General features: G+C 44.4%; 1 protein-coding gene across 1 annotated transcript; it reads left to right on the top strand.

Moving 5' to 3' along the window:
- Window positions 1–510: 510 nt before the first annotated feature.
- On the top strand, window positions 511–27,910 carry LOC137912612 (kinesin-like protein KIF13B). Its single transcript, XM_068756748.1, has 38 exons — window positions 511–580; window positions 4,664–4,757; window positions 11,405–11,417; window positions 12,016–12,076; window positions 12,278–12,370; window positions 12,739–12,919; window positions 13,714–13,801; window positions 14,146–14,280; window positions 16,222–16,334; window positions 17,827–17,938; window positions 18,053–18,265; window positions 18,345–18,455; window positions 18,605–18,739; window positions 19,216–19,346; window positions 19,440–19,526; window positions 19,789–19,979; window positions 20,071–20,350; window positions 20,477–20,639; window positions 20,735–20,890; window positions 21,077–21,226; window positions 21,883–22,008; window positions 22,186–22,359; window positions 22,485–22,642; window positions 22,731–22,863; window positions 22,967–23,122; window positions 23,202–23,301; window positions 23,393–23,519; window positions 23,600–23,655; window positions 23,742–23,866; window positions 23,946–24,221; window positions 24,323–24,475; window positions 24,653–24,730; window positions 24,812–24,862; window positions 24,983–25,139; window positions 25,870–26,000; window positions 26,519–26,578; window positions 26,907–27,489; window positions 27,711–27,910. Exons 1-38 carry the CDS (start codon window positions 511–513, stop codon window positions 27,908–27,910), a joined length of 5,421 nt encoding a protein of 1,806 aa, XP_068612849.1.
- Window positions 27,911–27,990: the final 80 nt, after the last annotated feature.

Below are 27,990 nucleotides of genomic sequence, written 5' to 3' on the forward strand. Positions count from 1 at the left end.
TGAGTCCGCTGAGGTATGTAGCTCCGGCTTTGGGCAGTGTCTGGGGATGTTATGCGAGCATATGGACAAACCATGCTCGCTTCCTGCCGCTGCTGGTCGTTACTTTGCCTGACAAACTAGCCGGCTAGCCCCTTATTTTGCCTTGCCGATAAGTTAGCATATATTTGTTCACTCGCACCCACCAGCTGCTGTAATATGTGCGGCCTACTTCATTTGCATTTCTCCTTTCCTTTCCAGCTTCCCCCGCCTCTGTGGATTTGAATAAGCCTGGAATATGAGCAAAAAAAGAAGATAAGGGCCGGCGGGCGGGTTCCTGCCGGATAGTGCCCTCGTTCTTTAGTTTTTAGGGGGGGGTTCCCCCCCCGTGGACGTGCCTAGTCTATGGAGCAAGGCTGAGCGAAGCTAGCTGGCCGACATTCCGGCTAGCGCAACATTTCCAGCCCCTTGGCTGAATAGCGGATTTATTTTGGATCAGCGTTACCCCCCCTCCTCCTTGGGTAAGGCTTCAGCATGGGGGAACCCATCCTGGACGACTCCAACGTCAAGGTGGCTGTACGTCTACGGCCCATGAACAGACGAGGTGAGAGTGCTTTAGCCTCAAGTCATTTGGCATACGAAGGCTACATCTGTCTACATTGTCTCATGCTAATATGAGAGGAAAAAATGAGTATCATGTCGTGAATGCTATAAAATCAGATGATCTCGTCTTCATGCGGGGCAAAAGCTTCCCCAGCCCAATTCAACAGACCAACGACACGCCTCCACGCTAGGCTGCTCGGGAATGGGCTGCCTTTTAGAGATCAACACTCATTAATTAAATGAGCTTCTGCAGATTAATGGAAGCTGTTGTGTGGCTGGTCTGGATTGCACAGTGCTGCCAAAGGGCTTTCGTCACGGATGCCTCTCATCCAGCTAGAAGATGAACCGGAGCTGCTGGGTGAAATGTACTCTATCGTTTTAATAGTATACAGTTTAATAATATGATAGTTGCATCCTCAAACACTATTGGGATCATCGGCGCATGCTGTTTCAGACTAATAGTTGCGTTCTCTGAAAAGAGGCTTTTCTGATACTTGCATTACTGCTTCTCTGACTTGGTCCTCAGGTTTCCACTATTCTACAACACTACATCCTATCCTTTATTAAAAGTAAGCATGCCGAACAAAGGCATTGCTACACAAACTGCATGTTTCAAAATGTCAACTTTTTTTGTGTAACAAAGGAGGAGACACTTGACGTTTCAAAGTCAATTGCCAAGTCTGTTTTTTGGTGTTGGGAATCATGTGTCCCATGTGGAGGAGGAGGAGGAGGAGGAGGAGGAGGAGAGCTGCCGTGACGGTAGCCTAGTGAATCATATGCCTCTCTCTCTCGCTCTCCTCTCTGAGCCAGAAAAATCGGTCACAAGACCAAGGCAGTGGGTTGTCAGACGGTTCCCCGAGGCAGGTGTTTAGCATGAACTGTAACATGGAGAACCGAGAGCCGCCAGGGTCATGTTACAGAGATTGCTATCTATCAACAAGTTTAAACTTTTATGGTGGACATGCTACCATCCCATGTGTTTTTGAGAAATTTGTCATGGGATGTTTGGCAATTAATCAGTGCTGTGACTTCATATAATAAATAGATGTATAGACCTCTCGATTATCACATTACGTGCATGTACATAATTTATATTTTTTAATGGTGACCTCTGTTATCCTATACTTCCTATGTCACTCGAGTCTCCTTCCTTTTATTGATGTGAACTCTGCTGCATGATTCAGTAGGAGACGTGGAATTTCTTTCGGAAATCAAAGCTTTAAACCCATTATTTTCCAGTTAGATTTTTTTAACGCATCATCATTATTTTGAAGCATTGGTAATGCTGTGGGCTTGTGGTGTGATTTTCCTTTGTGAAAATGGGTTTGAACCAGCAGTCCTATGTTTCCACTTATCCCTGTTGTAATGGAGTAGACCATTGTTGGTTCTCATTCACCCATCTTGTGGTAAACCTCAAAGACTAAACCAAAAGCAACAGAACTGCTTCAGGGCACTTATAGCAGCAATAATGGAAGGGCATATGAGCCACAATCACTCTCCTCACGCACGTCTTCCTAAGATGGTGCAGTGATTCACACCTGTGACATTGACAGAACAAGTGTGCTTTGTTTTAACCCTCACGCCACCGTTCCTGAGGGGGACTGGTGGTCCAGCTGCAGATGCGGACAAAGGCAGGAAGGGAGTCTGAATGAATATTTGCTAACATTGCGTAACGCTTCATGTTCCCATGGCTCTGGCCTTCGAAGAGCAGAGCAAGGCCAAGCGGAGCAAGGCCTGAGACCAGCTTGCTGGCTGGTCTCAGGCCTGTTGGTTGCGCCGAACCTCAGCACCGGTAACCCAGTGAAAAACCAGAGAGAAAGTCAGCGGAAGGTGGGAGCTGGTTATGGAGCGTGGAGAGACAGATAACAATGGGTACATTTATTCTCCCAACCCAACCCCACCACATCACACTTTCCCTTCTCCTATTCAGGAAGTTCAGCTGCTTCACAAAGGGCACATGGGTAATGTAGGCCACAGCAGAGGAAGAGAGCACAGAACATAAAGATTTCTTGCTCAACCTCTCTATTTATGTTCCATTTTCCTTGCTTAAGTTTGTGCTTTTGCGCCGTGTCTTTTTCACTCGATGCCTAATAACTTGCTTTGCCTTTTATTTTTTAGCTTTTTGCACTTTGTGGTTTCCTTGACAACAGAAGACTGGGACAGTGATTCAGGTGCTCTAACCTCTGACACGAAGTTTCCAAGGCGCATTCTATTCCATTCCTAGTCCATTACCCCGTGTTCCGGACAGGAGTGGTAAGATTGAGGCCATTTAAACAGGCCATTTATCCTCAAAACCCTTTTTTCTGCTGGATCTGCAGTCATGAAGATTCCTGGTACAAAGAGGTTGAAGACATATCTTCCAAACATAGTACAATAAGACGACACAAAGAGAAAAAAGCCTATTGTTAATGGAATGCTGGACACAACACACAACAATGAAATTATGTGTTCACGTAATTGCACATCATGCAGGGATAATGTTCCTGTTGTCCTCATTAGACAAATGCTCACTTTACCTATAATGAAATAGCAGAATTTAAGGTGGTAAGACATTTAGCAACTGTAAAAATATAATGGCGTATCAGTCATGACTTGGGCCTGTTGCAATATTTTGCTTTGAATGAGTGTAACAATTTCAGCTCGGGCGTCCCGGTGGCGCAGTGGTAAGCGCTGTTGCCTCACAACGAGGAGCTCGCGAGTTCGAATCCGACTTCTGGCCTTTCTGTGAGGAGTTTGCATGTTCTCCCCGTGTCTGCGTGGGTTCTCTCCAGGTTCTCCGGCTTCCTCCCACCACCAAAAACATGCATCTTAGGCGGATCGGTGACCTTAAACTGCCCGTAGGTGTGAGTGTGTGTGTGTGGCTGTCTCTGTGTTTCCCTGCGATGAACTGGCGGCTTGTCCAGGGTGTACACCGCCTCTCGCCCATTGGCTGCTGAGATCGGCTCCAGCTTGGCTCGCGACCCGATAACGGACTAAGCGGTTGGAAAATGAATGAATGAAAAAAGGATTTTAGCTCATTTAGTTTTTTTTACTAATGTGGGGAAAAAAAGGTATCCTGCTACTGTTAAATAAGGCTGCTCTACACGTAAGTTTGTTCTTTAAATGGGCAGTTCTACCAAACATTTGGTTGCCTAGGTAGGACATGCTGGTAGTGCAACCATCACCAGGTCTCATTGGTAGCATGGATGAATGCAGAAACCATCCAGTGTCATGAATTTCCACTGCGGCTCCTTTCCCAGTGGTTTGACTGGTGACTTTCACAGCAAGGCCTTCTCTGAGAGGGTTATACTGAAAGAATGCGCTCGCGATATAAACCCTGTCTGCTTTAAAATATGTCAATAAATGATCAAATGTTTGCTATTTGCATTTTAGTACTAATCCAAACTCTTGGATTTTGAGAAAATGTTAATCAGGTTGCCTTAGTAGGTGATAATATTCTGAATTAAGATGATCAGCAATAGGACTTGTATTGTATGTTGGCTTGTATTTGGCCAGCTGGTGCTGGACCATGAGGGGCCAGGGCCACTGTGGGCGGGCCTGAGTCGTGTGTTGGAATACGTCTGCTTTATTGATTAGGTCAATGCTCACTCGAAGGTAAAAGGTCATTTTCGGAGTTGTTTCACAGCCTGCTCACGAGCTTGAACTTGATGTTTCACGGCAAACATTTTAAGTATTCCGCTGTTTTAAAGTTGTTGTTGTTGTTTTTACAGCACCATAGGCCCAACAAATGACCATCAGATTTATGTTTCCATGTCAGTAAATTAATCTGTTCTACAGGATGCAAAATATACATATTTTTTTTTCCTTCCCATTATTAATTTAATCTGTATTCTAACATCAAATTAGCTGGTAAATGGGCCAAAGATTTCAGGGCATCTTGTTAATCTTAGGATCTTTATTCTGGTGTAGCCCAACATGTTGGAAAACGCTTGTTTTTCAGATGATTATGGCACATTTTCAATCCTATTTTGTCATGAAATTTACAATGATAGTGTGCCGGTGTTGAAACGGTAGAAACTTTGGCATGTTTGTGTTTTGAGGTTCATGGCTTTGTCTATAACGCTGTCTGTTTTTTCATCCACAGAAAAGGAATTGAACACTAAAGTTGTTGTGGATATGGTGAAGAACCAGACAATCCTTAATCCTGCCGCTGGTAATCTGGGCAAAGGAGACTCCAGGTACGTTTACCTGTAGCTTGACTCATTTACAAATTAACTATTATTTATTGTCCTCAAAAGTCTCTAATTCAACAGGTTGATGGCCACAAAGTAATAGGTGTTCACTCTTTTTCCCCCCTCTTATCATAACTGTGTACTACGGAACACAGTTACGTCCGTAGGAAAAGTTAGGCAGTTCACATCAAGTTAATGAGTCCATGTTTTAACACTGTTCAGGAAAAGGATGTGTCCGGGCTAGTTTTGATTATTTGTTTACCAATCAAGATCCTGCTTCGGCAGGTAGAGGGATCAGGCTTCGTACTCCCGAAGCATCCCACACGCCCCAGACTAATGGGACTCTGGAGGCACCCGACAGGCACAGGCCGGCCTAGAAGAAATTTCGATAAACGTCCAGCGCCTCAGGAGGGGAAAGTGGTGCTGACGTTTTCCTACTCTTATTCTAGTGTCTTTGTTGTACTGCACCGTGATTACACCTGAACAATAATAGAGGGATACAACTGATCAAATTTAGGTGTATCACAGTCGTTAGCTAAAATGGACTACTTATGAATATATTTAATGTTGTGAGCCTGTTGCCTTCACTGTTGCTTATATTCATAGCCATTGTCTCCTCACTAAATGATATTTATGTTAATGGAAGTTACCCCTGTCTTTTAAATGATCACTGCTTTTTAAGCAGCGTGTGCCTGCCTTGTTTGTAATATTTCTTTGCCATGATGTTTTTGGACAAACCCACCGATGGGTCTCCTAGAGACGGGAGCGCTTGAACGGATATCAATGGTCGCTTGTTTCCCCTCTGTTGGCTTTTTACGCTACTTATCCTGTCAGCCAAGAGTTTCGATCTAATCTGAAGCCCTGCGATGAAGGAGGTGTTGGATTTAGATGCGTTGGGCAGAGAAGTGTTTTTCTGCCTCTGTCTGAGACGTGGCTGGAAGCGGGACAACGGTACGATCAAGGCAGGGACAGACGTAAAAAAAAAGCAGACTCCACTGCTCTTGTGCCTCATTTCGTCAGGTCATAACTCCCCACCGCCTGGCTTCCTCCCTTTTTCCTCTGTTCTTCTGTTTCCCTGGCGACATTGGTGGGGCGGGGGGCGAGGGGGGTGTAACGCTGCGTTGCTTTTAGTGACCGTGAAGTCTTTTCGTGGAGTGAGTAGATGATGGAAGAGGGGCAAAAGCCTCATTTTCTTGAGCATCTGCCGACCATAAAGTTCCCCCATGCAGTGACTTATGGAGCACCAAAGGAGCAGAGCTGTCGTTGCTGTCTGTCTAAGACAAAGGAGCGAGGAGGCAGTGGCAGGAGGATGGGCCGAACGACTGCTGCTCGGAGCATGTAGATGCTGTTTAATAATTCTTCACTTGTTAAATAGGGAAGAGAAATGATCTTTGATGCATAGAGGTAGTATGCTGTAAACGTAGTTGCTTGATGTATTCTTAGCCGTTTTACAGAGGCTGCATTGATTCCTCTGATTCTTCTAGGTAAAATGCATGTCTGGAGTGGATCAGGTCTGTTGCAGGAGCCAAATTGCTCTGGATCCTGTTTTAACAGAGAGCATCTAGCCATTCAGGCACTGGGGAATAAATGATTGGTTGAGTTTTTCTGCCACCCTTATGTACCTCGCATTGGAGCTACTAATGAATCAGTATAGTTTAATAAATTCGTTTTTCAGCAAAGCTTTAAAAGTGTCTTAACTTTCATCGTGACTTTACATCCTGTGCTTTACAGTATTTTTGGCCACTCGTTAGTTGTGTGTTCTGCTTATGTGTCCAATTCAGTTTTTCCACCAGTGACACTCACTGGTGAGGCCACTGTGGAGCTCCTCATGCTGCCACTCAGTGACTCACTGCGGCTTGAGGACTTTCTTTAAGCTCTCCTCGTAGGGGATCATCAAGGAAATGAACATGTGATGATGTATTGGCCTTCTGTGTTTTCTAAACACTTTTTATTTATTTTACACTTTGTTGCCTTAATGTTAGAATTGAGCATATATTTTGTTGTGCGTTAGCATCCAGAGTGTTAAATGCAGTCAGGCCACTCTGATAATGATTCCGATAAGCAGGCAGCTAGCCTGCCAGTGGCTTTGTGAACAAACAGCACATTTGCATCATAGCCTGAAGCTGTCACAGATATCAGTGAGACAAATACAAGCAACTCGGTTTGTTAAACAATATTGTCCACGGTGGCTCGTATCCTCAAATAATGTGGTTATTTTAGGATTTGCATGATCCAGTACAAGGCGTGCGTGTGTGTTTGTGTTTGTGTGTGTGTGCGCGCGTGCATGCGCAAGCTCGATAAATCGTTATTGTCAAAATTCCCTGAAATACTGTGTTATAGTTTTATTGTTTGCCCCCAGTGCTCACTAATTATTAGTCACTTTAGAAAGGTGCCGTCTGTGTTCAGAGTAAAGTCGGTTGCTTTAACTACAATTTTAATCAACCATGTGATTGTGGGAGTTCCTAAAAGCCCACCAATATCAAATTCTTCCTGCTTTGAATTTAGTAATGTTGCGTCGAGCTAGTTGGTCCAAGCATCGTAAAGGCCAGGTTTACACTAATACGTTACTGATTTCAGAGTCTTAGCCTAGCACGAGTAGGAAGTTGGACACCTACTGCTTGCTATGGTATTGCAATCAGTTGAATTACATAGTGGACTTTATTTCCAATAAATTCATCACCATAAACGAAACTGAATTTGTCGTGGCTGTAGGGAGTGGTTGCTCAACTTGGCCGTGATCCTAACACAATGTCCATGTGAAGAACATTGGCATGAGCATTCTGCCTCACGAGCTCAGGAGTGAAGAGGAGAGATGAACAGTTTTTCACCTTCTCCAGAGAGAAGTGTGTTTGTGGTCCTTCTCACAAGTCACACACTAGGAAGCTGCCGGACTCGCCCCTGTCCACGTTGTGTGCTTTTCCAACCCTGGATATTCAGACAGCGGTTGCGTATCCAAATAAGTGGATTTTCCAAGAGCCTGAATGAATCCTGGCTGAGTGAGATGGTTTGAGTGCATGTTATTAGCATCAGTCTCCAGTCTGGCGAAGGACAAGAAATCATGGTGTGTTTTATGGTTCAATTTGGACCGCTAAGAGTCAGTGCCTGGCTGAAGTTTGAATAAAAGCCCATTCTAGACTACTTTAATGCTTATTTCCACACTTGAATAGCATAAAAAGCGAGTTCACATCCCATCCTCAGGTTGAAGACTACCTACTCATTTTTTCCAGCGGCATCTGAAATGCCGAACATTAGCCCTGTGGCTCCTCATTCAGCTTTATTACATTCCTGTGAAGAATATGAACATTAGACTGCAGAACTATCCAGTTCTCCAGTTAATGTGTGCCATATAAATAACTAGAAAAGCTCTAGGAGAGCGCAAACCTGGCTTTTGAATTAACCCAGTAAATACTCTGTGTTGTATATGTGTGTGTATATATATATATCATGAACTCATCAATAAATCCCTGAACATTGTGAATAAAGCAATCATTGGGCGGTAAGATGTAACATGGCCTTCTTGGAGAGGAGTACAGTAATCCTGGACATTGAGTTTATTTTTGTGTCCCCAGACCGTGTCATTAGTTTAAATGGGAGGGTCTAGTGTTCACTGTGGGAAACTGTTGTCCTATTCATTGTTAGTCATGATGTCAGCGAGCTCAATTATCAGCCGTGTCCTGCTGTTCTGTCATGGTGCCATTTCTGCTTCAGTTTAACGCTCCAGTCTCAGACCCAGCCTCTTCACTCACTGTACCTAACCCCCCGCCTGCTACCTTCAGCCTCCTTCCCATCCTCCATTCATCATCCCTCCCTACAAAGTCACGAGTGGTACAGTCCAAGAGAGAAAAAAACACAACACAAGAATAGCAGAGAAAGAAAATGGGTGGGTTGACCAACCATGCATGATGTTATTTTTTAAATGATGGTAATCAGAGTGGAGGAGTATGCTGAAGGGAGGTGGGATGAAGAGATGTGTTCAAGGACTGCAGGCGGTGGGCTCGCTGCTCTCCTCTCTCTCATTCTTCCCACTCGTGGGGGGGCCGCCTTGCTCTGTTAATGCATGTTTGTGAACAAGACATGGGTAGCCCTGCTCGCCATGCAGCCGTCATCACTGCGTCCATCCAAACCGTGCCAATTTCAGCTCTAAAGTGCTCCAAGATATGATATATGTAGGAGGAGCATTCAGAGAACCACAAATACCGGGAAATCACAGCGCTTTTAATAAATGTCAGTGCCGTGTAGGGATCCTTAACTTGAGCCTGGTCTGAAAAGCGACTGAGCTACTTTTCTGTAGCAAAAAGAAAATCCTTTCATTCTGAATGCTGAATGTCAGCTGTGTAAACATCAGTGAAACGTGGATTATTACAGCTGGGATTGTATGCTGGTTGGTATGTGCATGAAGCATTTATGAGCAGGACCGGTGTCTGTGTTCCATATTTACTGAAGCAGGTTTGAGGAATTTTAATGTTTTGAGGGTCGAGGTTTGATCTGGTGTTGGTCATGGATGGTCAGTATTAATGAATCACACTCAGTTTGTGTACATGTGTGTTTGTTGTTGTGTAGTCCAGCGGTCCCCAACCTTTTTCCTGCCACGGACCGGTTTCATGCCGGGCAATTGTTTTGCGGACCGGTGGGGTAATTAAATAAAAAAAATAGGACTATAATCTTACAATAAACTTCATATTATGCACTTGCAATAACTATTAAACAAGTATTGCACCAATATCTACTCATCATTAGATGTGGCCTCAATAATTGCTTCTGTCCTTCATGGTCACGTTTTTGTTGAATAAATTCCACATTCTTATCTTTTATTCCAGGGTTCTTGTCTTTTAATCCAGGTTCTGGTCTCTCTGTGCCAAACAGTTTTGACCCTTTTATTGCCTCGTTAACGAAGCTAATCAGCTGTTGTAGATAAACCCGTATTTTAAGTCTGACTCCTGGTTTGTCTGTTAAAAGAAGTTCTCCAAAGACGTTTTTATTAATTTTTGCTAGTTTACGGCTGTTTTTTTAAGTTATATATCACGGGACCAAGAAAATTCACAGGCGAATGTTGCGTTGAAGAAAATCTGGTTGTTTTTCAAAATAAAACTCCTTTTTAGACGCTAATAATACAACGGAAATGTTATAAATGAGTTCTTCTTTCTGTGCGACCCGGTAATAACTGCCTCACGGCCCGGTGGTTGGGGACCACTGGTGTACACCGCAAGCAATGTCTTCCTCCTGACCTAGTTATCAAACGAGACTTTGCTCTGTGACTGACGGCAGCGCCAGCGCCGCACAGCTGGAGATAGAAGATGAATCATCTCCTGTCGTGAGCAAAAGGGAGAAAGGAAATAGAGAACTTCTTAGACTGGCGCGAAAAAGGCTTTTTTTAGAAACACCCAACGAGTGATGATTTTAGAAGTAGGATAAATGCATTAAAAATATTCATCAGAGCGCTCCCCGTGGATTAAATGCCTGCAGGGACGGCCTGCCTAATGCTGCTGTCACGTTTCACTAGCAGTTGAGATTGGAGTGCCTGCTGAATGACGTTAATGGCGTCATGGCAACTGTCTTCACAATCCTGAAAAAGCGTTTCAGTTTCAGCTAGACTAAAAATAAAATTATTTTATCTCTTTCTCTCCCCAGTTTATCTCTAATCAACTTGTGCCCACAGTAGTGCTGTGGCGTGTGGTGAATGATCCAAGCGTTCTCATCAATAATTAAACTCCTCTTGAATTTAACAGCCAGTGGCACTAAAAACAAATTAAACTCGTAGCTAAAAAGAAAAGTGCAACCAATTAACGAACCCCAATTAAATGTCAAATGGTGGAAAGCATCATGGGAATGGCCATGAAAACATGACATTGTCTAAGGTATTTTGTGCGGATGTTTCAGAATGTGATCTTGATCCAGTTATGGATTTGTATCGATCATCGATCACTCTCTGATTCCGGTTACTCAACCCTCTGCCAACTTCAGTGTCAGCCGCCCAGAGATAGATGCACGCATCCATTTCAGATTCCCTGATGAGTTGCTTCAACTTGAGTCAAACAAGATGTAAAAGGAGACTCCCAAGGCCGACTTCATATCTGCTAAAACAACTTGTGAAAATGAGAAAAGCCTGAGGCTGGTGGTTCAAGCGCTGCTTTGTCTTTCTGTCTGTCTCCACTCAGCCATGTATTCATTTATCTGTCTGACTCTCTTCCCCTCAGAGGAACACATGATAATTAGTAAGAAAAAAAGCTTCAGGTTTCATCCATTCCAGGCTTGGATTCCACTGCAGCCTCCTGAATTGCTTAAAATATTCCTCTGTTTGCACTAAAGGGGCGACAGTAGCTCAGTCCACAAGGACTTGGCTTGGGGGCCGGAGTGTCGCCGGTTCAGGTCCAGCATGGACCAAAGTATGGCTTGTGAACCGGTAGCTGCTACTGGGGTTCTATGTGGCTGCCCATCACTCGGCCATCTTCATTATTTGCATGTCTACAGGCCCTTTGTGTGTGTGTGTGTGTGTGTGTGTGTGTGTGTGCGCGCCCGCTCTGGCCTGTATGTGTGTTTATTATGTCGAGTGTAAAAATAATTCGCAACTGAGGATAGATAAAGTTAATTAACGTCATCAAATGTCATCTTCCTATCTCTCCGCATGCTGCTGTGGACCCTCCCGACATCATCAGGAGTCAATCCAAGGTAACAACACACATAAACACACAAAGATGCTGAGCTGACTCGGTTATAAAACCCTGGAGGAATTCTTGTTCTAAAGGAACTTGAGTGCAAACCTGTGGCCTCCTCTACTTTGCATCAGTATTTCCCAACAGGGTCATTGTGACGACAAAAGGCATCAAGCGTTGCTTTTCTTTTGAAAGCTAATTTGAATAATAATCGTATGATTTACCACGTGATATCAGTAGTCGAGGTAGAGAAGGGATCCATCACACCGATCTTACAGGCCCAGTGGCCCAATGCTCTCGTTCCCATGGGAACCGTCTGTCTCTGCAGCCACCCTGTACTGTTTCAAAGAAGTAGAATTAAAACCAGAAGCTTCTTTGTTTGCGGCACCTGCCCAGTGTGGAGTATTTTCTTTTCATATAATTGTCTTCTTTTCAATTTTCTAATTTCCGTTAGTGTTTGCATCATACACCACCTTGTGTCTTAATGATTTAAGTTTTAAATTAAAAATTACTAATTAGTAACTCATTTCTTCTCATTACAAAAAATTAATTTTGAAGAAGACAAAGCCACCCCTGTCTGTCATTCGCGTCTCATGCTGTTCCCGTCTTCTCAGGTCTTTGCCTATGATTACTGCTTCTGGTCCATGGATGAGACGGATAAGGAGAATTTTGCAGGTTAGTTCATTCTGAAGTTAAAATGTTCTTTTTTTTTTTTATTGGTTCATTAATATGAATTTTTTAGTATAACTAATCGGTCCAACATTATCGCTTGTCTATCTCTTATTAAAATGTTTAACATTTCATATGATGTACAGAGACGTCATCTTAAAAAGGTTAAATATTGGGTTTTATAAATGAGTCTATGTGTCTGTCCAGGTCAGGAGGTGGTCTTCCAGTGCCTTGGGGAAAGTCTTCTCCGTAACGCCTTCCAGGGCTACAATGCCTGTATCTTTGCCTATGGACAAACCGGTACGTCCTTGTCCACAGCCATCTGTGTCTTGTATTCAGTCAGTCATTTATTCAGATATATTTACAGGCATGAGTGACAGCAGCGTATTAGGATAAGATGTATTAAATATGAATCAGTCCAATATCATTCCAGTAGTAAACAATATAAAATGAATCTGCTCGTTTCTTAGAATCCCAAGTTATTCTTGATACCATAACATCTGTTGGGCAACAACCGATACCGGAGCTGTTTGAATCGCATTCGATTGGATAGTTGTATCTCATGAAGCCCCGTTCTGTCTACCGTGTTGTATATGTTGTCTGTGTATATGTCGCACATATGTCCATTTTTACTTTTTAAGTTTTATGTTCCAATTGTTCGTTGCCAGGTTCTGGAAAGTCGTACACCATGATGGGTTCAGTGGACCAACCAGGTCTTATTCCACGACTGTGCAGCGCTTTGTTTGACCGAACACAGAAGGAGCAGCGGGAGGAGGAGAGCTTTACTGTGGAGGTGTCTTACATGGAGATCTACAATGAGAAGGTCCGAGATTTGCTCGATCCAAAAGGGTACGACTTCAGCCTAATCTTCACACCCTTTCATGAAAAGGAGGAAGCATGCTAGAAATGGATTTATGATCTATTTAAGCAACTTAAAACGGCTATAAAATATATTAAATACAGAATGTATTCAATTCAGAATGTATTTCTTCAAGCTGCTTCAAAGTAAATTCTTCTACTGAAGAGATGGAATTTTGGCCTGAAGTGTGAAGCTTCATCACGGAGTTAATTACAGGTGTCAGATCTGATGTTGTGGGCTGGAACACTATAATCTGTGACTGGAGCACCAACCTTAATGACCTTTTAGGTGAACAACCATCTGAATTTGTCCTCTGTTTAGCTTGTTGAACAGAGACGATGCCTGGTGCATGCTGATCCCACCAGCTGCTGTGGGCAGCAGATCAAAATGATTACTCTAATGTCCTGCAGGCACTGATGCCCATCTGGTCAGCAGTAAATCAGGACCACAGGCTTGTTTCTGCTGCTCCAGACGGCACAACCTTTGACCTTCACTCTCTCTGTGACCTTTTGACCTCTGTTAAATGGCCACAAAGAGAGGAGGACCATCTGACAGGCATATGGGATTTCCTCAGGGCTGAAAGAATGAAGAAGATCTCAGGGCGGGCAGCAAGTCAGAATAAAGTGGCTGGGGCAAACACAGTCTCTCTAAAGTGAGGACAGTTGTGACGATGACCTACTGGCCGGTATTTTCACTGGTGTCCCTGCGTCAAATGAATGTTAATCTGTGAGTTACCTTTTTTTTTCTGCCCGTTTTAAACCTTATTCATTTACTTTCCATCCAGGGGCAGACAAACTCTGAGGGTGAGGGAACATAAGGTTTTGGGTCCTTATGTGGACGGTCTGTCTCGACTAGCTGTTGCCAGCTACAAGGTAACGATTTTTTTTTTTGCTGTTTCATTTCTCTCAGGTTTACTTACCAGTGTGTCGGCATCCAGCTGATATGTGATCTGAGACCGTTACTTGCATTTGCTCTCGCTTCAAACACGAGGCTTCTGTACTGTAGCAGTGCTGCTGACATCAGCTCAGCAGTTCCACCAGTCCCAAATAGAAAGACGATCGTAGAATATAGAAGTTATCATGAATATCGTTTTCTCGTCGCTGGGCTTGCAGTTTGGCCAGTTGAAGCCGTCTCCATAATGCACCTGTATGAGTCTGAAGTGTTGTCCTTTTCCTGCTCGATCCTTGTTGTTTGATCTCCACTGTCTCTTTTACAGGACATTGAGTCTCTGATGTCTGAGGGGAATAAGTCCCGAACTGTTGCAGCCACCAATATGAATGAAGAGAGTAGCCGATCGCATGCAGTCTTCAACATCATCCTCACACACACTCTCAAAGACCTGCAGTCTGGGGTAAATGGAGCACACAATTAATTTATAGTGCTATTTAGACACAAACAAACGTTCTTATTTTTCTTATTTTTAACTGTGTGCACATCTGTTGTGAAATCTTCTGACTGTCTCACCTTCTGTTGTTCTAGAATCCTACATGTCTGCTACATTCGATGCAGACAAACGGCTACCTGTGTCTAGTGGTTCATTTGCTCAATTTGTTTTTGGATGCAATATCGCATTTCTATTTGAATAATTTTACATATTATTGCCATATGATAGTTGCAAAGCACAGATATGTTTTCCGTAACAGAACTTAATTGACGACCAGTCTAGTTCTTTGGTCAAACTGCCTCTGCGGCGAGTCGGGGCGAGGGAGCCAGAAAGGATGTCGGCTCAGCTGTCTGAGCAAATTCTCCATCTAAAGATGTAAATGACAAATTGTCCTTTCTCAGTGACCCACTAATGTTCTGTGGCTCCTTACCCGTATTTCCGCAATGACTTGCCATCTGCAAATTCTGTTAATAATTCACAGGCGTGCGTTTGGGTTTGTCAGCTGATACAGCCAGCTCGCTTTCACGACGCCTCCTGTGTCATTCAGCGTTCGTCAGACAGCGGCTGACGTATGGTCGGAATCACGAAGCCAACACATTCTGTAGCTGCTGTTCCTTATCTGTTTGGTATTTTTATTTCCTCATTTTTAATATAGTTTGTATTCTCGCAATGAACCCGAAACACGACAAACCCCTCTGGACCAATGTATCATTTTACTTGGCTAGTTGATGAGTATCTATTATGAGGTTTGTGCTCATGTTCCACTCTTTGTTGCTTTATGGTGCTTGGCAGTCATTAGGGATATTTGACCTTATTTAAAGACGCAGAGGAGTGGAACTAAAAATAGAAGACTCCTGCAGAGGAATCCATTTAATGCTATGTATAAATACTGTGCCTGTTTGAAGTAGCGAGAGCATCATGCAACCAGGGCAGAAGCAGCAGTGATTGCTAAACACATGCAATGAGTCTATGATTAAAAAGGATATCTGCCTTTCTGACTGTTCGAGCCTTTCTTTTTGTAACAAAGTGCTAATCTTTTTTCTGAACAGGCTAAATTTTACACACACAGGTGATTGTTGCTGCCGAGGCACTGCTTTTGTTCCGCAGCAGGTGTCAGGTGAAAATCAGGTGTTACATTCAGCCTCCTCAGCCACTGACCCAGGGTCGATCTGTCCTGGCACAGATGGCGAGGTGATATCCAGATCCTCACTACATTGCAGGAAATTGAAGGAAACTGTCAATAATAGACTGAAATATGAGAAACCCAAGTGTAACACTAGATTTCTGCATGAAGTGCTTGATAGAATCACATGAAAACGCGACAAAGGTGAGCAGGAGCAATGTTTTTAATGTGATTATAAGTTCATGAGGAAAGTTCCTGATCCATTGGATCATGTTGTTTATTTCTGGGTTGTCTGTTGCGGCCATGCTCCTAGATCACAACAATGGCCATCCGAAAGCTGCCTGCAGGGAATGTCTTAATTCTGTGCCTCCATGGTGATTAATGAGGCATTCAGGTTGTCAAGATGGCCAGATAATATATGGCTCTGCTTTCAGGAATGTCAGCAGATCTACATCCGCATAAATCTCCTAGATTGCAGCTTCGGGACGTTTATATGCAATGTGAGAAAAAAAGGATGGTTCCATTATGAGGAGATTAAATATGAAAATTAATCCACCCGACGCGGAGAGAAACATGCCCAGCTCAGGAGACATCGGCAGTAATAAACTATTGCCCTGATAACGTGCATGGCATATGACCCAAAGTTCAATGCAATGCATAGTGTTGGAAGATAAGTGATTCTCTTGATCGTAGGGAGACATTTTTTTATCAAAAAAAGAAACTTATTCGAAAGAATGAACATTCATAGATGAAATTTCTTCTGTCTGACTCCCTTTTCTCTTTAGACGACTGGAGAGAAGGTGAGTCGGTTGAGTCTGGTCGACCTGGCAGGAAGTGAACGCGCAGCGAAAACGGGAGCAGCAGGAGAACGACTCAAGGAAGGAAGCAACATCAACAAGTATGCTGAAGCATTGCTGTAGTATTCTCTTAACCCTTATGTTATGTTAAGGGTCAATTTGACCCATTTCAGTTTTTGTGTTGACCAAAGTACTGGTTATCCTTTATTTTTTGTCATACAATTTTGTGACTTTTCCTCATCTTGGGTCATGAACTTGTGTGTAAAATCTGGACACCTTGATGTGTAGTATAATGTCTGTGCAGACTTTGTATACGAATATGATGTTGGGGTCATTTTGACCCGGACACTTTAATGTGGGTAAGAAGCTGTTCAGATCCAAAATAAACACTGATGTATTTTATGTCCTTTATTTAGATTGCCCAATTATTTGTATTTTGACTCCCTCTGAATAGCTATTTCGACACAGAGACCCAGGTGTGAGTAGAGGAGGAACTTTTTCTCCCTTGTCCTTGTCACTGTTCTCATGTCATCTCTTTGACAAACACACCAAAAATGAGCTCCAGAAGGTTTACAGTTGATGCTACTTTGGCTTTAGTGATGCAGAGGAAGAGATTTCAGAGACCGGGGACAATGTTATTGATGATCCAGATTGTCAATTTTCCTCCAATGAGGAGGATTCAGAGGACGAGTCTGCCATTGTCTCTCCATCAGATGAAAACCAAGGAATGCAGCAATAATCATCCACAGAGGGGACATGGGCATCTAAAGTTGGTAATATAAAAGGGTCAACAGCACCACACCAAAGCCGAGGTGGACTGTCATCTTCCAATGTCATCAAAAGGACTCCCGGTCCTACAAGATTTGCTGTCACACGAGTCGATGATATTCAATCAGCATTTCAGCTCTTCATATCCCCACCAATAGAGAAGATTATACTGGACATGACCAATTTGGAGGGAAGGCGTGTATTTCAAGAGAAATGGAAGCCACTGGATCAGACTGACTTGCATGCTTACATCGGAATTCTGGTATTAGCTGGAGTCTACAGGTCAAAGGGAGAAGCAACTGCAAGTCTGTGGAATCAAGAGAATGGAAGGCCAATCCTTCGAGCAACAATGTCTCTGGAGACATTTCACATGATATCTCGTGTGATCCGATTTGACAACCGCGACACCAGAGCTGTTGAACATTGAAAATCTGAGGAAATGGAGCAAGTCGAATGAAAAAAAAAAAGTGTTCATGAAGAGGAAAAAACTTCAAATAGTTCTTAAATATAGTGTTGGAATTAAAAATGTATGGTATGTCTCTTTTCTAAATGTTCATATAATCTAAAATGAAGACGTTATTGGTTTAACGCGTTTTTTTTTTACTGTTTTGAGTGGATTTACACAGTGCGGGTCAAAATGACCCTAACATAAACAACGTAATTATTTTTCAACATAATACAAGGTGTATAACACCAGACAAATGATTTACTCCAATTTATAAGTTACCAAAAGATTTTGCATATCTTAAGCTTGCAATGTGTCACAGAATAAATTCATGGCACGAAATAGAAGGTGTGTGACCCTTGGGTTTTTTTGTTTGCCAGGTCTCTGACTACTCTTGGTCTGGTGATCTCAGCGCTAGCTGAACAGGGAACAACCAAGAACAAGAACAAGTTTGTTCCATACAGAGACTCTGTTCTGACATGGCTACTAAAGGTACACATGTATATATTCATTAGATTTTCTTTACGTGGAAGAGAACTGCTGTTTTATCATCCCAGCTGTGTCTGTCCTCACCTGGATGTGTTGCATATTTACACATTTCTTCAGGACTGTCTGGGTGGCAACAGCCGCACGGCGATGGTCGCAACCGTGAGTCCAGCAGCAGACAGCTATGAAGAGACCCTTTCGACGCTGCGCTATGCAGACCGAGCAAAGAGCATTGTGAACCATGCTGTTGTGAATGAAGATCCCAACGCTCGTATCATCAGGGAGCTGAGAGAGGAAGTCGAGAAACTCAAAGTACAGCTGACTCAAGCAGAGGTGAGACATGTTTGAAATGCTAGAGATCAGCATTTCTTAATTTCTGCTTTCCGTGACTCCTCTGTTGTTTTTGATCCAGTCTTTGAAAGCTCCAGAACTTAAAGAGCGTCTCGAAGAGTCTGAAAAGTTGATCCAAGAGATGACCATTACCTGGGAGGAGAAACTTCGGAAAACTGAGGAGGTTGCACAAGTAAGACGGTTCTGAATGTCATTAAATTTCATTTCCAAAAATTAATCCGAGCTGAGCTATTGTACATAAATGATCCTAGTTTGGTTTTCTACAAGCACGTTAAGGTTTACATATACGTGTAAAAACGATCTTTGTTTCTGTGTTCATAGGAGCGTCAGAAGCAGTTGGAGAGTCTGGGTATTTCTCTCCAGTCATCGGGGATTAAAGTTGGAGATGACAAAAGTTTTCTTGTCAACCTTAATGCTGATCCTGCCCTTAATGAACTTTTGGTTTACTACCTGAAGGTAGGAGAACACGCACGGATTCCTCAATAGCTCTGCTGAACAGTGGATATTTTATACCTGTTCATATAGAATGTAAAACAGCATTGTCACCAACATTGAGTTCATCTCAGAATCAGAATCAGAAGGTGTTTATTGCCATTGTCAGTGAGGATTCACAGACTAGGAATGTCTCTCGGTGAAGTCGTGCTACATGTAACAATAATGACTAAATACAAAAAACATACAAGTACAGACACATCAGCTGGATTTGACTGTTTTTCTGATCCCAAATCAGATTTCATGCAAAAGTAAAACTTGAGAGAACAGCTAACATCGAAATTTAAAACAATGCTACATTTAAATATTTTGTTTGACTTAAAATGGCGAAAGCATCAAAGACTTTTATGTCTTTCCACTGGCATCTATTATGCAAAATCCACAAAACGACCAAAAGGAACCTTGACAAAGATCTTGTGACATTTTGAACTATGGCTCAGGATCACACGAAGGTGGGATCAGCAGACTCTCAGGATATCCAGCTGTGTGGGATGGGTATCCAGGCCGAACACTGCGTCATCAATATTACCGAAGACTCTGCTGTCATCCTCACCCCCTACCGCAACGCTCGGTAAGAAGCACCGGCTGATGGGCTGAGTACAGGCTTGAGGTTTGTTTTACCTCTGGAGACCAGCGGTTAATGCAACTCTGTATTGTTTTAAAGGAATTGTGTCAATGGTTCTCCAGTGACCAGTGGTCTGCAGCTTCACCACGGTGACCGAATCTTGTGGGGAAACAATCACTTCTTTAGGTAATTTTACTGCAAATATTTGTTTTGTTAGCTAATTTAGTTGCCTTATTCTTACATTTCTTAAAATGTTTCATTTTGTCAGCTTTACGTACTTAAACTTCATGTATTTCAATGTTCTATATTTTATTGCAGCCTATATTACAATAACGATGATAAACAGGATCTGTACAAGAATTAGTCAAGTTATAATATAATTGGATACTCGGAAATCAGCCAAGCCATGCTAAATTCGTGGTCAATTAACTGGACATATTACTGTCAGGATCAACCTACCTAAGCGCCGCTCTCTGGGAACTGAGGATGAGGAAGTTGAGGGCGGTGTGATGAAGAACAGCGGCAGCAGTGAGCAGCTGGATGCAGATGGTGACACAGGGAGTGAAGTGTCCAGTGAAGTCAGCTTTTCCTACGAGTTTGCCCAAACAGAGGTCATGATGAAAGCCTTGGGTAATAATGGTAAGAAGGCGTCTATATTCTGCATCAATAGAACATTGAACACAGTTCAGTGCTTCTTGTGTTCAGTCTCCTCTCTTCTTGTTCCTGTTAGACCCAATGCAAGCTGTGCTTCAGTCTCTGGGGAGGCAGCATGAAGAGGAGAAGCGGTCTGCTCTGGAGCGCCAGAGACAGATGTATGAGCAGGAACTGCAGCACCTTCGCAAGAAACTCAACCCGGACCGTCTGTCCGCCGGCCCGTCCGGAGGGTCGGTGGCTGGCCAGCACGGTCCGGGCCAGCAGTCCCACTACCGCAGTATGGAGAGACTCAGTGTGGGGGGGATGAGTCATTCAAGCAGTGCTCAGGGCAGACTGAAGCAGTGGACTGAGGACAGGTGGGAGTGTGTGTGTACATGCATCAGATATGGAAATGCGCTCGGCTCTGTGAAGCTCCCTCTCAGTCCAAAAATAAATGAAATCCCTCTGACTCGCCTCTGTCTGTCGCCTCCTCTCCTCCTCAGGGAGGCGGTGCTGCTGCGGAGTCTACGGCGACTGAGGGAGCAGATTGTGAGGGCAAACCTCCTGGTACAAGAAGCCTGTTTCATCGCGGATGAGCTGGAGCGTCACACGGAGTACAGAGTCACTCTCCAGATCCCATCAGACAACCTTTACGCAAACCGCAAGGTCTGGCGCGTACAAATATGTAGATGTTCGTGCACTCATTTCCTGTCTTCTATTTTTAACACAAACAGATCTCAAAATAATCTTTGTGTCTCTAGAGGGACGCGGTTCTCAGTGAACCAGCGATTCAGGTTCGACGTCGGTGTCGAGGGAAGCAGATCTGGAGTTTGGAGAAGATGGAAAACCGTCTTGTCGACATGAGAGAGTTGTACCAGGAGTGGCAGGATTACAACATCCATCACCATGACAACCCTGTGAGTTAGCTTGATAAATTGCTGTGTGCAGTCTAACCCTGCCAGATCACGAGGAAATGAAGACATGACCTCAGTTGGCAGAAGAGCGATGGAATGAGAATGAACTAAGAAGGAGACGTGAAAGTGTTTTTGCAGTAACTTCAGATTTATTCCATGTTTACCTTTTTTTTTTTTTTGCTTGTGCAGGTGATGCTCTCATATTTCCGTCGTGCAGACCCTTTCTTTGACGAGCAGGAAAACCACAGCCTTATCGGCGTTGCCAACGTCTTCCTGTCCTGCCTCTTCTATGACGTGAAGCTGCAGTACGCTGTTCCCATCATCAACCAGAAGGGGGAGGTGGGCATTTACAGACCACCTCTTTGATAAACTAATCCTCTTCTTGCAGAGCTTCAGGGGTTAACCTGATAAGCGTGAAGTTCATCTCTGTGGTGTCTGTTCTGGGTTTTTCTTCAAGTCTGAGTTTCTGTTTATATTGACTTTAAAATTGTTCCAGTAATCTCTGTAAACCCAGAATGACTCAATGAGACCTTTAGTACAAAATTATTCATTATAAAGGTCACTTGGTAAAAATGCTGCTAAAATCCTCTAGCTTGTCAACAAAATACAAGTACATATACCAATACCAATACTCTTTATTTTGACCTTACCTTTTATGTTCTTGTTCCAGTTCTTATGAGATTGCTTTTAATTCCTTAAGCATATTGTGTTTTATTGCATTTGTTTTAAGTTATATTTTAATTTATTATTGTTTTATATAAGTTTGCTTCAGCATTGGTGTATGGTGGACCACTGAGCACTTTATTTTCCTGATACTCGATCATGTACTTCTTTGTCTGGTTCATTGTCTTTCTGAAATGGGTGTCACATGCAAAAATAAAATCTGCCCATAGGCATAAATAAAGTATCATTGAAGAGAAAGATGAAAATTTCAGCTGAATGCAAGGTGGAACTCGACTGTCTTGTCTTGTCTTCCCTCTCTTGACTGTGGTCAGGTGGCTGGGCGTCTTCATGTGGAAGTGGTTCGAGTCGGAGGGGGGTTGGAGGACAACATGGCTGGAGGGGATGAGTCTGACAACAACCAAGACACTGAACTTCAGGATCGCAAACTGGTCTGCATGGTGAGATGGGAAAGGCGATTTAATTCAGAGCGGTTCACGCAGTAATTGAAAAGCATTCCATGTGCACAGTTTTATTACTTAGTCTGTGAAAACCTCAAATATACATATTTTGGTGTGAAGAATGCCTTGAACATGCTTTTGAATGATTCCATGACCTTCGACTTGTTTGCCCTTCAGATTAAGATCCTGCAGGCCACCGGTCTTCCACAGTATCTGTCCAACTTTGTCTTCTGTCAGTATTCATTCTGGGACCAGCCTGAGCCCATCATCGTGGCTCCAGAAGTAGATCCTTCATCTTCTTCGCCCAACACTAAGGACCCGCACTGCATGGTGGTGTTTGATAGCTGCAAGGTGAAGCTGGGGAGGGAGTTTGAATCTGTTAAAATTACTTTCAAACCAAATATTTGCAGATCATTTTCCGAGTGCATTGTCAGTTTTAAATAGCTGGCATGACTGATCTTTCTTTCGCCATGTAGGAGCTGGCGGTGTCGGTGACGGAGGATTTCATTGAATACCTGACTGAAGGGGCAGTTGCTATTGAGGTGTACGGACACAGACAGGCTGATTCGGGGAGGAACCCCGCCCTTTGGGACCTTAGCATCATTCAGGCCAAGACACGCACCCTACGAGACAGGTGGACACACTTTTCTGATTCTTATTGTTTGAAAGACTAGCTTGATGTAAAACCAAAGTGTATGTGCCGATGATGTTCATTTTTGAAGGTGGAGTGAGGTAACGCGCCGTCTGGAGCTCTGGATCCAGATCCTTGAAATAAACGAGAACGGAGACTTTGTTCCAGTGGAGGTGGTTCCAGCTAGAGATGTGAGGACCGGGGGAATCTTCCAGCTTCGGCAGGTAACCAATATCTGAGCGGTTTTCATGTTTTGAAATGCATGTCCTGTCTGTAAAGTCTAAAGTCATATCCGTTAACTACTCCACCGTCCTTCCTCATCTTCAGGGTCAGTCGAGGCGAATCCAGGTGGATGTGCGCTCGGTTCAGGACTCGGGCACGATGCCTCTGATAGCAGAAGTGCTGCTCGCTGTGTCAGTAGGTTGTGTGGAAATCAGGAATATTACAGCGGACCAGGAAGAAGACGAGATGGATAGTTATCAGGTAAACTAGCTTAATGCAGCTATAGCCTGTTCCATTTTTGAGAAGTCTTGCAGTGACTTAAAGCTGCTTTGTTGTGTAGGAGAGGGACCTGGAACGGTTACGGGGGCAGTGGTTAGCTACTCTCACCAAGAGACAGGAATACCTCGACCAGCACCTGCAGAGCCTGGTTAGCAAAGCAGGTAACGTACAAGTACGCTGTTTGCACATTAGAAAGAAAATGTGAACACACTCGGGGTTTTAGTCAAGTTTGAAGCATTATCTTGCATACAGAGAAGACCGAGGATGACATGGAGAGGGAGGCCCAGCTTCTGGAGTGGCGACTGACTCTGACAGAGGAGAGAAACGCTGTTATGGTGCCCTCTGCTGGCAGCGGAATACCTGGAGCACCTGCAGAATGGTACAACCTGTGATTTTTATTTTTTATATGGTTCCTCAGAGGACCGTTGAGCCCAGCATTTATTGCTTGTTTGTTCACAGGGTTCCTTTACCGGGCATGGAGACTCACATTCCTGTCATCTTCCTGAACCTCAAACGTACTTGTGTTCTTCGCCAAGTTATCTAAACCTCTTGCGTTGTTCTGCTTAGTCTGATTTTTGACGTTTTTTATTGGTTTTCCCAGCTGATGACCTCAGCTCGCAAGACCAGTTTGAGGTTCCTGAGGCTGGAGGTTGGGATGCGACCCTCACTGGGGAGGATGAGGACGACTTCTTTGACTTACAGATCGTCAAACACTACGATGGCGAGGTGAGGGTGTTCAGAAGGAGGCTCCTTCACTATCATTTTATTTGTTTCACTTTCACTAAAGGTTCGTCCTACCTCACAGGTGAAAGCAGAGGCATCGTGGGACTCTACTGTCCACGATTATCCTCAGCTCAGTCGTGGTGGAGCGTTGCCGGAGCAACGGGTCTACCTGACAGTTCGGGCGGTGGTTCAGCTCAGCCACCCGGCCGACATGCAGCTCTTCTTGAGAAAAAGGATCTGCGTCAACGTTAACCCGGGCCGCCAGGGTTTCGCTCACAACTTTCTCAGGAGGATGTCCACTCGCAGTACCATACCTGGTTCTGGGGTCAACTTCGAGGTGGTCTCCAACATCCCCGGGGTAAAGCCTGGAGGAAGCATCATATTTCGGCTTTGCAAAAGAAAGATCTCCGCAGAAAGAGTTGCTAAGCACCCATTTTCTGTGATGTTTGGTCCCGTCAGGACGACCCTGGTTCAGAGGACAGGGAGATGCTGGCCCGCCTCGCTGCTAATGTCCACAACAGCCAGTCAGCTGATGAAGAGGCTGCGATCGAGAAATACCTCCGCAGCGTCCTGAGCCTGGAGAACATTCTGACTCTGGACAGACTCAGACAGGTGGATAGAGAATCTGGTAGAGATACAGACAGGATGGGTAGATGGCAAGTCAGTCCATATGAAGTCTTAATTAACAGCTTTGAAGTTTCATAGCTTGGTGAAAATAAATAACATATACAAGTTCTATTTTGTTTTGTGTTTTCCTCGAATAGCTGAAATGTAATTTCTGTATTTTAGGAGGTGGCGGTTAAGGAGCAACTGATGGGCAGAAGCAAGAGCAGTAGACGGAGTATAAGTTCTCCCTCAGTCCATCGGGTAAAGCGTGAAGGCAGCACCGTCACTCTGCACAATAAAGTACAACATGAAGATGTATTCTCCTTGTTCATCCATCCTCAGCTCTCTGGAAGTAGACAGGACCTTTCCACAAGCTGCCTGATGGATGATAAGGTAATGCACAATTTGCTTCTGCAATTTTAAATATGTTAGAATTTGTGGATCATTTCTAGTCTGATTATATTCATTGCACTATGCACAGATTTTAAAACCAATGTCTCATCTGTTTCTCAGGTTCGATGGGAGAGTCAGCAGGATGTCTTCGTGCCTTCCCAGCTTCCTCGCACCCTCCCCAGGCCCGCCTCTTCTCCATCCACATACTCCACCTCCTTCTCTTCATCCCCAGCTCCTTTCGGCATCACGCCCCTGCAGAGCCAGGAGCCAGAACCAGGTAAATCTCCTCCTTCACTCCTCTGTGTTGCTCTACTTCTTTGTGATAATCTTTGTCCTCCATGTTCGGTTCTTTCATCCTTCTTCCCACGCACTTCTTTTTACATTTTGACGGTTGCACTTTTCTGCTTTGCTTCACCTCTCCCTCTATCCCTTCTCTTTCTGTTTGATTTTGTCAAAATACTGACTATTTCTTGATTTCAAAGTTATTTCTTGTGCTTTCGAGCAGTGGTCCCCAACCTTTTTCCTGCCACGGACCAGTTTCATGGCGGGTAATTGTTTTGCGGACCAGGGATTAAATAAAAGAGGAATCTAATCTTACCAATAAAATTTATATCATGCACTTGCAATAACTATTAAACAAGTATTACACCAAGTATTACACCTCACGGACCAGTACCGGGCCGCGGCCCGTTGGTTGGGGACCACTGCTTTAGAGTATTTCTGCTGATGAAATGAAGAGAATTAATCATTTTTTAAGTTATATTCTGAATCACAATCCATGGAATAGAATGTTTTTAATGAGTTCTAATAGCTGACCAAACCGTCCGGTGTCTCCATCTGTCCTTGCGTTGCGATTTTAGCCACATCCTGAACTGGCTTTCAGTTTCCTGTCTTAATCTTCCACGCCTTCTCTACCTCCCACAACTACTCATCCTTTCTTGTTTCCTTCCTCTATTCTTCATCTTCTTGCTCCTTCTCCCCCCTCACCTCTCCACCCCCTTCCCCAGGTCGTTCAGGACTTGCTGCCTCTTATCTTTCAGTTAAGGCGCTGGTCCCTCAGATGCCCAAACTGCTCAAGTCTCTGTTTCCAGCTCGGGATGACAAGAAGGAGCTGAGACCTTCACCGCCGAGTCAGCAGGTAGGCAGAGGCGATGGAGGCGAGATGGTGCGGACCTGAATGCTCTGGCCTTTATCTGACTGTGTTTGTGTGAAGCAGGAAATGATTCGCTGAATAATGGACAATGAATATTGTCAGTGTCAGCAAGGATGAAGGGAAAGGTCTACAAGACAGTGGTGAGGACAGCCATGATGGACGGCTTAGACTAGAGACAGTGGCTCTGAGGAAGAGACAGGAGGCGGAGCTAGAAGTGGTGGAGATGAAGATGCTGAGGTTCTCCTTGGGAGAGAAGATACATGGACGTAGTGAGGGAGGACATGAGAGTGGCTGGTGTTGGGGAGGACGATGCAAAGGACAGGGTGAAGTGGAGAACATTTATTTGATGTGGTGACTCCTCACAGGACAAGATGGAAGTACAGTAGTAGTAGTAGTAGTAAAATAATAATATATATACACAATAGTTTCTATTCTAAGCCTGGCTGGCTCATCCTGTACATTTCAAGCTCCGGCTTATTTTGACTTTAAGTATCGTTACTCAGCAGCACGGTCCTCGCATCGGGACATCAGGAGGAGACGACAGCAGAGTCAAGGCTGAGCCGGTGAGTTTGAGTCTATATCCAAACTCTCTCAAACTGCAGTATCAAAAATACTCTCTGTGGTTTTGTGACATTTCTGTGTCTTAGTCAGCCCAGAGGGCTTTTTATTTGTCCAGTCGACCAGAATGTGGCTGCAAATGTCAAAAAAACAAGCAGATGACGTTTTCTGTCCTTCGTCTTCATAATCAGACTTTATAGCACCTGATTGGTTCAGAGAATGATTATGGCAATATTATAAAAGTTCACAATAATAATAGCTGATTGTTTCTCGTTGCTTCGCCTTGTCTGCATGTTTTCTTCTGTCCCTTCGTTGGTGGACCCGATGCTGTAGACCGCTGTCCCACGGCCCACAACCAAAGACAAGCGAAGCGACTTCCCAGAAGCCCCGCCTCTTCCTGTGCATGACCCGCATGACTCTACCCCCCTCAGCCCCCTCAGCCAGTCATCAAGCGGCTACTTCTCCAGCAGTGTTTCTACGGTTACCCTGTCTGACGTCCTCCAACCCTCTTCCTCGTCTTCCTCTCTCCTGGCTGCTGAGACGACATTAATCACAAATCCTCAACCTCGAGGCGCTGACGGGAACGATGTTGTGACCTCTTCTCCCCAGTGCGGCTCCGAGACGGCCATCGTTTGCCGTAGCTCAGCCGATCATAACAATGTGACTGCGGAAAATTCCTTCTCTGAACACGAGGCGATCGACTCGGCCGGAGACGGGGGAGGAGGCGACGGCTTTGAGAGGCTGGAGATCTTCGTGGACGATGAAGACCGCAGTCACGACGCCGCGCTGCCCGATTGGCTCAGTGAAGGCGCACGCGTCACAGCGGGCAGCAATAAGGCTGGGACGGTGCGCTACGTCGGGGTGACGCAGTTTGCTGAGGGGGTGTGGGCGGGGGTGGAGCTGGACACCCCCGTTGGTAGGTATACTAAAAAGGGTCATTTCACCCAAACGACACAAATATAAAATGAACAATTTCCTGAAGATTCAAGATACTTGTAGAGTAAAAGAGTCATTTAAGATTAATTACCGCGCTGCAGTGTCTACATGAGCCGTGATTGGCTCCCCTGTTAAGATGATGCCTTTGATTGGTCGAGCCGGTACCGCAGTATGATGCTGAATCTTTATTCTGTCCTACAGGCAGAAATGACGGTTCAGTGGCAGGCCATCGTTACTTCCGCTGTAAACCGGGTTACGGAGTGCTTGTTCGCCCGGGCCGCCTCGCTCTCCGCGATCGGAACGGTCGGCGAACCGGAGAGTTTTCCGTTTCCCCTCACGCCCCCATCCTGAGAGGAGAAGCTGCCCGCCGGGGGGAGAACCGCAAGTCCTGGAGCAGTTGAGAGGTGGAAAGCAGGTGTTGGATGGGAGAGATGAACTCCCCACTGCTGTCTTCTTCCTCCTCTCCTCCTCCTCCTCCTCC

The sequence above is a fragment of the Brachionichthys hirsutus genome, unplaced genomic scaffold (assembly GCF_040956055.1).
Source record: "Brachionichthys hirsutus isolate HB-005 unplaced genomic scaffold, CSIRO-AGI_Bhir_v1 contig_202, whole genome shotgun sequence".
In the NCBI taxonomy this organism is placed as follows: Eukaryota; Metazoa; Chordata; class Actinopteri; order Lophiiformes; family Brachionichthyidae; genus Brachionichthys; species Brachionichthys hirsutus.

What these genes read in the sequence shown, in the direction of transcription:
- LOC137912612 (XM_068756748.1), top strand. Translation starts at nt 511, where the DNA reads ATGGGGGAACCCATCCTGGACGACTCCAACGTCAAGGTGGCTGTACGT. An exon ending in GATTTGCTCGATCCAAAAGG is followed by an intron (nt 12,920 to 13,713) that starts GTACGACTTCAG and finishes CTTTCCATCCAG; the next exon opens with GGGCAGACAAACTCTGAGGG. An exon ending in GTTCTCCCTCAGTCCATCGG is followed by an intron (nt 24,731 to 24,811) that starts GTAAAGCGTGAA and finishes ATCCATCCTCAG; the next exon opens with CTCTCTGGAAGTAGACAGGA.